At 48.7% G+C, this 13323-nt stretch overlaps 1 protein-coding gene across 1 annotated transcript; it reads left to right on the top strand.

The window, feature by feature from the left end:
• The first annotated feature begins 228 nt into the window (after positions 1-228).
• LOC122380835 lies at positions 229-4120 on the top strand. The gene is made up of 4 exons (XM_043364332.1): positions 229-573; positions 1525-1607; positions 3171-3619; positions 4110-4120. Exons 1-4 carry the CDS (start codon positions 229-231, stop codon positions 4118-4120), a joined length of 888 nt encoding a protein of 295 aa, XP_043220267.1.
• Positions 4121-13323: the final 9203 nt, after the last annotated feature.

The following is a 13323-nucleotide window of genomic DNA, read 5'->3' as shown; positions in this document are numbered from 1 at the left end:
CAGTTTGATTAACGGCGATGGATGATGGCGCTATCAGTTAAAATTCTTCCACCCGTAGTGGGGTGGCTTCAGTTATGATGTGTCACCAGTTTTGAGTTGTTTTCTGTAGTATAGTTACCTACAACTTGTGTTTGTAGTATAGTGTTTGGTGAAGTTAATAGTTTTTAACATAACCAATTCCTCTGAACCACTAACCTATTGATACTGACCTACCTTACCTGAACTAACATGGCTGATTCGGGGAAGGATGATGAGACGTTGGACGCTCTGCAGTCCAGTTCTGGGAGAGCCATCCGTCCAACAGAGGCGGGACGCGAGTACCAAACTCAACTGAAGACGAAGGCCTACAAGCATCAGCTACGTGAACTGAAGCAGCTCAGTCGGCAGGTGGTCCGACAGAGTGGTACTGAAGTGGAGCTGAACCCAGACATCTCAGAAGAGAAGGCAAAGAAGTGGATCCACAACTACATCTCCTTCTCACAGACAGAATATGAGTTGTGTCACTTGCTCCCTCGGGCTGAAGTGGAGCAACACTCAGAGAACCACAAGATGGTTTTGGAAGAAATCGACCAAGTCAGAATGGTGGTTGAAGGCTACTTGAAGAGCAGACAGCCGCAGAAGACGGCAAGTGCATCAGTGGCTGGCTCTGGCGTCAGCACGAAGTCTGGCCTTCAGCTGATGCAGATCGAAGACCAGCGCAAGAAAGCTGAAGTGGCAGCAAGACTGTCTATGCTGAAGGCAAGGCAAGAGCTTGAGCGTCAACGCCAGGAGTTGCAATGGAAAGAAGAGGAGTTGGCACTGCAAACTGAGATCGAAATCCAGCAGAGACAGGCAGAGGTGACACACAAGTTCAAGCTGGAACTGGAAGGTCAGACTGAGGGAAACGCTGTAACCAGCCGCCATCCGGAACAGACAGTAGAGGACATTGCTGCTCCATCTGATCACCAGCAGCAGCCTGCACCAGGACTGAGCACTGCAGGTGACACGAACCGAGAAGCTGATGTGAGGAATCCTAGTCAAGAACCTTCGCAGGGAGCAGCCGCCTCTTCTGCAGCAGAGCTTCTCTCAGGGCTGGCTCAGCTACTTGCAGAGCAGAGTAAGAGAAGTTCTCTGCCAGCCCTGGAGCCAGAGGTGTTCCGTGGTGATGCAGAGCAGTTTCACCTGTGGATGAAATCATTTGAAAGCTACATTGAAGCGCGCACTTCATCAGCTGCCGAGAGGCTACACTTCCTCTCTCGGTACACGAGCGGTGAAGCACGCAACGCGATCCAAGGGTTTCTGCACCTGAGCTCAGAAGATGCTTATGGTGAGGCGAAGGCGAAACTGCAAGAGCGTTATGGAAGCAACTTCATAACTGCACAGACCTACAGAAGGAAGATACGTACATGGCCGAAGATCGCTCCTGGCGATGCAAGGGGACTCCGGCAGTTCGCCGACTACTTGGAGAGCTGCGAAGTTGCTTCAAGAACCGTTGCAGGTCTGGATGTCCTCAGTGACCCTGACGAGAACGTTCGGATGCTTCAGCTACTGCCGAAGTACATTGTGAACCGCTGGGAACGGGTGGTAGACGAGGCGCTCTACGAGCCCCGCCTCGGATCCAGCGCGAGGTATCCGTCTCTAGGCGAGTTTGTCCTCTTTTTGAGGAAAGAAGCGCGCGTTGCCAGCGGACCAGTTGGTAGTCGTCTCTCCGAAGCTGAGCAGAACACGAAGAAGTCTCAGCCCAAGACAAGAGCAAGAACATTCTTAGCTGCCACCAACGCGCCGTCAGATGGTGACCAAGTGCCAAGATTGAGGTGCAAGATTTGCAATGGAGACCACACTCTGGACTACTGTCAGAAGTTCATCAAGATGAGCGTCCGTGAGAGACATGACGCCGTCCTCAAGCACGGTCTCTGCAGAGGCTGTCTCAAGCCTGGACATGTGTGGCGTACGTGCAAGGTGAAGAAACGGTGCACTAAGTGTGGGAAGCTGCATCCTACCGTCCTACATGATGACGCTCTGGTGGCCTCTGATGGTGGGCGATCAAGCACGAAGAGCAGTCAGGGTACCCAGACAAGTGCGACTTCTCTTCAGGTGGGCGTTGCAGAGAGAAATGTGTGCGCCCATTCGATGGTCGTCCCCGTGCGGCTTCGTCATGATGAGCGACCAGATAGAGAGATCGTCACCTACGCCTTATTGGACTTGCAGTCAGACGCCTGTTTTATCAAGGAGTCGGTACGCCAGCAGATGGACGTTGAAGGGGTGGAAACCCGTCTGCAACTGAACACAATGACCGGGAAATCAGTCGAGCGAGCCCACGCCGTCCATGGTCTAGTGGTGCAGGCAGTTGATGGCGGAGACGAAGTACCCCTGCCTACGACCTACTCGCGCTCCGATATCCCGGCAGATCGTGGGCTCATCCCCAAAGAAGAGAGCGTACGGAAGTGGCCTCACTTGAAGTCTGTCGGACAGCAACTGCCTCCATACTTCGATGAAGCCGAGATTGGAGTCTTGATCGGAATCAACTGCGCGAAGGCAGTGAAGCCTCTAGAAGTTGTCGCGGGAGAAGACCACGAGCCATGGGCAATGAAGACAGTACTTGGATGGAGTATCGTCGGTATCCTGGACAGTGAGGCGAAAAGGAGCAACGGGACGTCCTGTCACTTTGCCTTCCGCGTGCACACTCGAGAAGTGAGCCCTGTTCAGCTGATGCACCTGCTTGAGGCTGACTTCCACGACACGCTTGAAGAGCACACGTACTCACAAGACGACACGAAGTTCATGAACATCGTGCAAAGCAAAATACATCAGAGAGAGGACCTCCATTTCGAGATGCCCCTCCCGCTGAGGGACCAGTCGTTCTCCTTTCCGGACAACAGAGAGGTGACTTTGAAGAGGCTCCAAGGATTGAAACGCAGACTGGCGAAAGACCCAAGGTTCCGAGAGGAGTATGAAGCGTTTATGAATGAGATGCTGGAGAGAGGCTACGCCGAAGTCGTTCCAGCCGATGAACAAGAACAGGAGGGACATGTGTGGTACGTACCACATCATGGGGTGTGCCACCCCAAGAAGGCCAAGCTCAGAGTGGTGTTCGATTGTAGCGCTCAACATCAAGGAGTGTCTCTGAACTCGCAGCTCCTTCAGGGTCCAGACGTCGGAAATAGTCTCATCGGCGTACTTATCCGTTTCAGAAAGGAGCTCGTCGGCCTCAGCTGTGATGTTCAGAGAATGTTTAACCAGGTCGGCGTCAACCCAGAAGACCGGAACCTCCTCCGCTTCCTGTGGTGGAAGCGAGGTGACATCACCGCTAGCCCAGAAGAGCACCGCATGACAACACACCTGTTCGGGGCGACGTCCTCGCCAGCGTGTGCGATGATGGCATGGAAGGAAACTGCCAACAGATACGAGAGTACATCAGGAAGAAGTGCAGCCGAGTTCGTGCGGCGTAACTTCTACGTGGACGACGGCCTCACATCCGTACCAGACGTGGAGTCTGCCGTAGACCTGGCGAAGAGAACCATCGATCTCTGCGCGAAAGGAGGCTTCAACCTACGGAAGTTCGCGTCTAACGAGTCTGAGGTCCTGCTACAGCTCCCGGCCAACCGTCGCGCCAAGGACTTGCAAGAAGTCGAAGTCATGAGTGAGATGACGGCACTTGAACACACCTTGGGCATCAGGTGGAACCTGAGAGACGACACTCTCGGCTTCAGCTTCGAGACTCCAGAACGGCCACCCACCAGAAGAGGGATCCTCTCTCTCGTGAGCTCCCTCTACGACCCTTTGGGTTTCGTATCGCCGGTAACCCTTCAAGGCAAGAAGATCTTGAAGCAGCTTTGCACAGATGGATACGATTGGGATGATCCAGTAGCCGATGAGACTGCCCAACGCTGGGAAAGCTGGAAGTCCGGCCTCTCGCAGCTCTCCTCAGTGAGTGTGCCCAGGTGCTACGCCCATGGCCTGGGACAAGAGTGTGTGAAGCTGTACGAGTTGCATCACTTCTGTGATGCAAGTCTGGAAGGCTACGGCTACTGCAGCTATCTAAGGATCATGACGGAGGACGGGCAAATGGCATCATCACTCGTCTTCAGCAAAGCACGAGTCACTCCTAAGCGCCCTCTCACCGTACCCAGACTGGAGCTGACTGCGGCAGTGGCGATGGTGAAGGGCAGCTGTCTCCTAAGAAGAGAGCTAGATATACCAGAGTTGAACGAAGTGTTCTGGACCGACAGCAAAGTGGTGCTGGGTTATATCTACAACGAATCGAAGAGGTTTCATGTCTTCGTGTCGAACCGCGTCCAGCAGATTCGACAGGCGACGCGCCCCACTCAGTGGCGACACGTAGCGTCCGAAGATAACCCAGCTGACATAGCATCGAGAGGAGCAGCTCTGAACGAGCTGAAGACCAACGGTCTGTGGTGGAACGGACCTGCGTTCCTTCTGCAGCGCGGAGGTCTTCCCGGACAGGTCACAAAGGCAGAAGTGGCATCGGATGACCCTGAAGTGAAGGCAGCAAGTGTGCTCAAGATTGAAGTCCGAGGAGTCCCAGAGCAGGATGGTCAAAACCAGTCTCTGGCCAAACGACTGGACTACTTTTCCAGCTGGTCTCGAGCCAAACGAGCTGTCGCCGTGGTACGGCGCTTCTGCCAGATAGTGCGCCAGCGCGCAAGAAGCTGTGACCGAGATACAGCACAACATGAGGAGGGCGCGCTGGGACAGCCGCGCGGAGTGGCGACCAGCGTAGAAGAGCTGAACAAAGCTGAAAGGGCAATTCTGAAGTCTGTTCAAGCTGACAGTTTCAGCGAAGAGCTTCAGAGACGGAACTTGGCCCTTCAATCAACAGACGAAAGAAGTGGACGGATCAAGCGGTGCGTCAAGAAGACGAGCTCGTTGTTCCGACTGGACCCGTTCATCGACAACGACGGTCTGCTGCGAGTTGGGGGTCGACTCCGGAGAGCAGATGTGCCTTTCGAAGTGGCTCATCCGGTGATATTGCCCAATCGCTCACATGTGACAGACCTTGTTGTGCGTCATGTGCATGACCAGATGGAGCACTGCGGACGAGAGACAACTCTGAGTGAAGTGAGACAGCGAGGATACTGGATAGTACGAGGAAGGTCTGCGGTGTCTCGATGCATCCCGAAGTGTGTGAAATGCATCCGTCTGAGAGGAACGCCGTCTGTACAAAAGATGTCGGATCTCCCTGCAGAACGTGTGGAAGGTGCCGAGCCGTTCACGTTCACAGGAGTGGACTATTTCGGCCCTTTCTATATCCGGGAAAAGAGAAGCGATGTGAAGCGATGGGGCGTGATGTTCACGTGCCTGAGCTCCCGAGGTGTCCACTTGGAGACAGCAAACTCACTATCGGCTGACTCGTTCTTGAACGCATACCGGCGCTTCGTGGGGCGGAGAGGCCCGGTTCGCCGTTTGTTTTGCGATCAAGGAACCAACTTCATGGGCGGCAAGAGCCTTCTGGAAGCCGCCCTGAAGGAGACTGACCACAAGAAGATCCAGGATGAGCTCCTGAAGGATGACTGCGACCTCGTTGAGTTCCACACCAACGTCCCTCACGCAAGTCATATGGGAGGCGTTTGGGAGCGACCGATTCGGACAGCGCGGGCGGTGTTCAGCAGCATCCTGGCCTCGTACGGCCACAGCCTGGACGACGAACTGCTGCGCACAGTGATGGTCGAGACAGAAGCCATCATCAACGGCCAGCCACTTACTTACACTAGTATGTCCGATACTAACACGGTCGAACCCCTGACTCCTCAGCAGCTACTAACCTTAAAGTCGAAAGTAGTGTGCTCTCTTCCGGGACGATTCGTCAAGGAGGACCTGTACGCGAGACATCGCTGGAGGCGCGTGCAATTCCTGGCGAACCTCTTCTGGACACGCTGGAGGAGAGAGTTCCTGCCTTCTCTGCAGGAGCGGAGACGGTGGCAGGCAACTGAACCCAACGTCCGAGACGGTGACGTCGTGATCGTCGTGGACGATGCTGCCCCAAGGGGGCGGTGGCCGATGGGACGCGTTTCATACAAGGTGTATTAGCAGTGTGTAAGGCGTTAGCAGACAAAGAAACAAGCAGCTTACCTCGAAGGTATATGCAGGCTCTGGAGGGTCTCTCAAAGGACAAAAACATTGTGATTACTCAGGCAGATAAGGGAGGTGGGGTGATCATTATGGATAGCGTCCAATATGTAGATAAACTGAAGGAACTGTTAGCGGACATTGAAACGTACGAGGAAAAAGCCAAAGGGTTTTCCAAAAAACAAGGCCAAAACTTCAATAAGAAAGCCCGAAAGATTCTTCGAAAGACTGAAAAAGGTAAGACTTTCACTCATCTGTTAGAGGAGGCTCCAAGAGCTCCACGCCTAAGAGGTCTTCCAAAAGTGCATAAATTGGGGATACCGATGCGCCCCATAATATCGGGAATTGGTAGCGCACCTCACCGACTGGCTAAGGTGCTGGCGAAGCCCCTCTCCAGGGCTCTGGGTTCTATAAGCGCGTCTCACATAAAAAACACGTCCGAAATGATCGACCAGTTGAAAAACATTGACATGTCAGGAAAGAAACTAGCCAGTTTTGATGTAAAATCCCTTTTCACGAATGTGCCTGTAGAAGGAGCTTTAGAGGCGATCGCCAAAGCCGTTAATAATATAGATGAAAGATCTCTTCCTCTTCCAAAAGCGCAGTATAAAGAACTAGTGACACTTTGCATGCAGTTTAACACGTTTACTTTGGGTGACACTGAATACGTTCAGTCAAATGGTTTAGCCATGGGATCTCCGTTAAGTCCAGTAGCGGCTTGCTTGTACATGGAAAACCTGGAGGAAGAAAAGTACAAACATATCATGGGTCCTGAGTGCACCTGGATTCGTTACGTTGACGACGTGCTCGTAATAGTTCCATACGATATGAACCTGAAAGAGAAGGTTATTGCCCTGAATGCCGTCGATCCGAAAATCCAATTCACAATTGAAACCGAAAACAGCGGAACGATTCCTTTCTTGGACACACTGGTTATTAGGTGCGGAAGTACAGCAAAATTTAAGGTATACAGAAAGCCTACAAATAAAGAAGACTACGTCCACTTCCTTTCAGGACACAGCGATCGCGTAAAAAGTGGCATAGTCATCGGCTTCTTCCTCCGAGCATTCAGGATTTGTAGCGAAGAATTCCTCGACGAAGAGGTCATCCATATATACGAAACGTTTACAAGACTTCATTATCCAAAAGGTTACTTGATTCGGCTCCAAAACAAGGCGAAAGAAATAAGGAGGAAGAGTGTAGAAGAAAAGAAGAAACAAAAACAAGAACAAAAGAAGCGAGGACGATTCATAACGATTCCCATCTCGAAACAAGCGAACGAAATAGCGACTAGTCTACGATCAGCTGGAACCAATGTAGCCATCGTTTCAGGATCAAAGATTCAAGATTTAGTGCGACCGAAGATGGTGAACACATCAGACAACAGTGTTATATATAAGATACCTTGTTCTGGACCATGTTCAAAATCATATGTCGGAACGGGGAGGGGTTTAAAGACACGACTTCAAGAGCACAAACGTGATGTTCGAAATCATAATGTGTCCAATGCGATGGTGCTTCATATAGAAAAGTGTCATTATCTTCCAGCTTGGGACTCAGCTACAGTGATGGAAAAGGGCATGTCAAAACCGATTAGGAGAGCCATGGAAGCTGCATATATTTTACTTGAAGACACTGTTAACATAAAACCAGGCTTCTACAGCTGGTCCAGGATAGGTGCGAAAATGGTGCTTAAAAACAAATAGCTATATCTATAGGAGTGTCTCTGTTATCATGTGTCAATGTGTCAATTCCAATGCTGTGATTATGACTTACAGAATAGTTTAAACAGAAGAACGATATATCATTTTAGTGCGAGATTAGATATCACTTATATTTCAAAAAGGTAAAACTGTATTTCGTGCAGGCTGGTTGTCTTCTATATTTTTTATCAATGTAAAGCCTATCTTGTTTCCACTGACGAAGGCACTTTGTTGTCGAAACGTCTGATCTTATTACATTGTTTTTTGGATTGTCATTGTCGTTGAAAAAAAAACAAAATGTCTGACTCTTCTAGAAGTCAGCCTTCCCTGTACAGAGTAGAGCCCTAGCCTGTTCAGTCTCTCAGCATAAGTTAAAGGGACCCTCCCACCTTCAAAAAAGTTAATGAATTGGCACGAAAGTGATGTCGCTCGGTTCAGAAAGAGCGAAAACGAATATCTACCAAATTTCATCGAAAAATATTCACCGGTTTTCAAGATATTAGACTTTTACTTTTGTTTACTTTTTGGGATCTCCGCTGTTCCTAGCGACTTTATTTGAAAGTGCGGCATTTGTTGCGCGCAAAGCAGCATATACCACCGCGTGCTACCAAACGTTTTAGTAAAAGATTTAAAAATCGTTAGATCTCCGCTGACGTCACAAATTCTAAGGGGGCATACCAATGCACTAGCCCCTTAGAATCCGAAAACTGCAAGTTTGAAATTCCATATCTCCGAATTAAAGCATTTGTCGATGTTGTGAGTGCCCAAACCGGTATTTGCAGGCCATGGCCACCAATTTGGCTATCTCAACTCAAAACTAATGTTAAGGTGGGAGTGTCCCTTTAAGTATGATAGTGACTCCACGCGCTTAGTCCATTGCCTCTGGACACGTTCGAGTTTCCGAGCATCCTCCACGTAGCCTGTGTTCCAAAGACACGAACCATATTCAATAACTGGTCTGACGTGGGTCTTGAAAAGGAATGTCATAAAATCAGGATTGCGACACACTGTGGATTTGAAGAAGCTGCGGCAGAGTCCTGAGGCTTTGTGAGCGACGGATTCAATGTGTAGGTGGAACTTCAAGGCTATGTCCACTGTAACCCCTAAGTCAGGATGTAAGCTGACAAAGGGTAGCGGGTTCCCATTAACCCGGCAGTTGCTGGGGTATTTCGCCACCCACCGTTTGCTGGGGGGGGGCGTTAAACGCCCCCAGCCGATAACTCGAGAACCAATAGGCACAGCGAAACGCACGAGGCGGCAAACGAAAGAGCGCGACGAGACGCTTCAGATGAGTACTTTAAAATTGAATTTTGAGGTCACAGGTCGGGTCAAGGTCAGGTCAAACACCTGAAATCGGGCTTTCAGTAGCATGGACTTCAGGACTTCGCAATGGGCGCCTCTCGCCATAAACTCTGTCAAAACGGTGCACAATCCATCTTATAAGGCCTACAAGAGTGTCAGCTCCATGTAGAGGTCAGTCAAGCATAGGTCAGGGTCTAGGTCAGGTCAACCAGGTAGGCACATATCCCCGAAAATCAAAACTGATATTCGCAGCCTGTGACACATGTTTTACAGGTAATTTGGGGCGTAGAACACGATGGTGACATTCATTTTATCATATGTGTACGTGTTTGGCTCAAAAAGTTCAATTTAAGAAATGCATGTATCATGGTCATGAAGTAGTCACGAAAAATTGCCAAGATTCAGTTCAAGATTATGGAAAATGCGGAACGATAATCAATAATCGAAGATAGCCATTTGATTGATCATGGTATTGGCAGTCTAATGACGTTTACGGCATGTCTGTATGTCTATTCTGTGATTTTATATGATTTTTTGAACATATGCCGTTTTGGTCGAAAACTCAGAAATCATGACGTCACTAAAACCTCGATATCTGAAAAATTTTCCGACCGATTTTTTTGAAACTTTGTCACAATAAACCTCAATCAATTCCCTACAGGTACCCAAAATTTGGCGCGCCTGCGGCGCGCCGTTTTTATGCTATGGCCCGGCGAAAAAAGTGGGGGCGTTTAACGCCCCCCCCCAGCAACTCGCGGGTTAAGGACATAGGGGATGGGGGGCACCCGTTCTAGGTTCCGGGAGGATCTGGAGAATCTTAGCACGGCGCATTTACTGGCGTTCAGATGCAGTCCCCAGGATTCAGAGGTGCGCACTAGAACGTCCACATCAGATTGCAATGACTGCACGGGGTTGGTGTCGTCTGCGTCAGTCAACCTGCTAGTGCATGCATAAATTTTTAAAGGGACCCTCCCAGATTTGAGTTGAGATAGCCAAAATGGGGTCCCTGGCTCACAAAATTGTGAGCTTTATAGGTTTATCTTTATCGGTTTCAGCACTCACAACATCGAGAAATGCCTTAAATAGGAAATATTTAATTTCAAAATTGCAGCATTTTGATTCAGAGGGGCTAATGCATCGGAATACCCCTCTGAATGTGTGACGTCAGCGCAGATATCTAACGATTTTTAAATGTTTGACTAAAACGTTTTGTAGCACGCGGTGGTATATGCTGCTTTGCGCGTAACAAGTGCCGCACTTTCAGCTGCCAAACTATTGCTTCCAAATAAAGTCGCTAGGAACAGCGGAGATCCCAAAAAGTAAACAAAAGTAAAAGTCTAATGTCTTGAAAACCGGTGAATATTTTTCGGTGAAATTTGGTAGATATTCGTTTTCGCTCTTTCTGAACCGAGCGACATCACTTTCATGCCAATTCATAAACTTTTTTGAAGGTGGGAGGGTCCCTTTAAGTCATCAGCGAACACCTTATGCTTACAAGACAGTTGAGAGGCTATGTGGTTGATATACACAAGAAAAAGGAGAGGGCCGAGGACCGATCCCTGAGGGACACCACTTAACCCGCGCACCGACGGGGGGGGGCGGATATCTGCCCCCCTGAGGTTTTTCGCGAATAGCGGGAAAACCGCGGCGCGTAGCGCCGCGAAATTTGGTACGACTATTCTCTCATCAATTTTACACATGGTGTGCAAGTTTGAACCTCCTAACTTTTCAGGTCAGGTCACCAGGTCACTTTGAATGACCCAACCTCAAGTCACTTTTTTGCAACTTTGTCACCGTGCCAGAGCTACAGTAGATGTCGGAGGCCTTTGAACGTCGCAGGATGTTATGAGGTCATTAGTAGCTACAATTTGTATATCTCGGAATTTTGATATCGGTGACCTAAGGTCAGGTCAATTTCTCGACCTCCCCATTATAATTGTCAATGGGGGAAAAATCAACTCCCTGTTTTTACCACTAAAACGGGTCGGAATGGCCCCATAAACCATACATGACCTCATATACGATCAACCTTCACTACCTTGAGGTCTGTTTTGCTGTTGGGCAGCTATAAGGTCATGTGACGTCATCAAAGGTCACCAGCGGTTTTTTGCCAATAACTCCGTACAGGAACAAGATACAGCCGCGCGGATGGTCTCATTGTGTTCAGCTCGTCAAGGCACATCGAATGATATACATGATGACCTGGAGATCACGTGACCTGAGGTCAACCTTTGACCTTGACCTTTCGAGGTCAACATATATATATATATATATATATATATATCATTCGATGCGGATTGACGAGAGGATCACGATGCTGCCCTTAGTTTGTTCCTATATTGACTAGTTCGAAAGTTATTCGAGAAAAACTCTCTCCATACCTAGCGCCGCCATTTTGACTTTTTTGACCCCTGTGACGTCATCTTTGACCTGAACTGAAAATGACCTTAGTAAAAATTGTAGACCTTGTCCGTGCGTATCCCTTGCCGTTTACCGCTTATCGCTATCTTGCTTCGTTCTCGAGATCTCAGGGGGGGGGGGCGGTCATCCGCCCCCCCCCCCGTCGGTGCGAAGTTGGCGCAGAAGTCGAAGTCGGTGCGCGGGTTAATACAGCCTTAGAGCTACTCAGTATGTCCATCACGCCGACCTGTAACGTTCTGTGAGAGAGAAACGATGAGATCCAGTCAAGCAGCAAGCCATCAATCCCGATGAGGCGAAGTTTGGTCAATAGTATGCTGTGGTTCATAACATCGAAGGCCTTGATGTAGTCAAACAGGATTACAGGTCGAGGCGCAGGTCATATCAAACACCCGCAACACATCGGTCGGTATCTTGCTTGACCCTCATTTCAGTATGTCCCTTGCCTGCATGCACTTTTGTCCTGCACTGGAGTGAGTTCCTAACCGAATCTCTCCGCCTGGAAGGCCGAGGATGACAATGGTTGTCACTTCCACGAAACCGAAAAGAGAGGACGAGAGTTTCGTGGCTAGGTGCTGTGGCAGAGATGCGCACTTGGAATGATTGATACTCGATGGTTGATGTGAATATCGGTTTGAGTAAAAAGTCCTGCTTTGCTCAATCATAAAGAATGATCAGCAATCGGCGGCCAATAATTATCAACTAGTTTCAATTCGGAGACATGTGCTACCACTTAGCAAAACGTGTCAGTATGAGCAATGATACCATTTCCTAGTTTCAGCCGTACTTTTATGCCAGGGAAATTCCAGTCCATCAATCCAATGCAGTCAAAGTTAGCCCAAGTGGCTTCCAGCAATTCGTTTGGTAGAAATTGATAAGCAACATGTACAGAGACGGAAGAATAGGGTTGGGACCTATCTGAATGCTCTGTATGTTTTGGTAAAATAAAAAAGCTCAGAATTTTTAATGATTTAATTTAAAATCACTTTGTTAAAAAAATGCCTAGTTAGTTCAGAAATTAATTATTTGTGGCTGAAAACGACTTGCTTCTGATTGGTCGGGCTAATCATGACGTCACATGTAGGTATATAACTGTCTGTATATTTGGCGCAGTTGAGACATACATTTTCTATGTATTTTCCTATGGTAAATCGGAGTGATTGGTCGTGTTTTCAGTGTCTCTTTATTTTGCGCTGGTATTGCGTGGCTAAGAAGTTTTATCAAGAATGGCATATACTAAAATGTTCCTTTAATAATGGAGCTTCAATATCTGTGAGTTTTATTGGCAAGCGAAAACTGATTTCGCTGTTATTTTATCTGGAAATTACTCATTTTTTTAGGTCAATATTCCAAATATTTTACGGGAACAAGTTGGCACTTTTCTTGATTTTTGCACTCAAATCGCGTGCGATTCAACTGTATTGGAACTTGCAAAGAAGCTTGGTGATTAATAAACTGTGTTGTTATGGCACTGTTTGCAAAGCATGGATAATGAAACTCTGCCAAAGACTTAGCTACATAGCAATGCCTCAAGTAATACGCAGGAGGGACAGAATTCAGAGTCCGATCGAGAAGAATCGGTGCAAATGCTACGAAGACCAGGCAGCTCTGATACAAGCTAGTCGTCTCACTACTCTCACTCCATTAGACCAGCTGATTCCTGACAGCACCGACTCGGATGCAAAGATGGAGCTCATCTTCCAAGCCAGAAACCAGTTCTCTGATGGAAGATGTGATGTGATGCTGCCTCTGTCTCTGCTTTGTTGGCCACTTTGGACGGGGCGGAGCTCCGCTCCTTGCGTGAGCGGTTATTCGCCTGTCATCCAGAAATAGT

This window comes from Amphibalanus amphitrite, unplaced genomic scaffold, assembly GCF_019059575.1.
Source record: "Amphibalanus amphitrite isolate SeventyFive unplaced genomic scaffold, NRLGWU_Aamphi_draft 000108F_arrow, whole genome shotgun sequence".
Taxonomy (NCBI): Eukaryota; Metazoa; Arthropoda; class Thecostraca; order Balanomorpha; family Balanidae; genus Amphibalanus; species Amphibalanus amphitrite.
The sequence above is the reverse complement of the archived record's forward strand: the minus strand, read 5'-3'. Positions and strand labels throughout refer to the sequence as shown.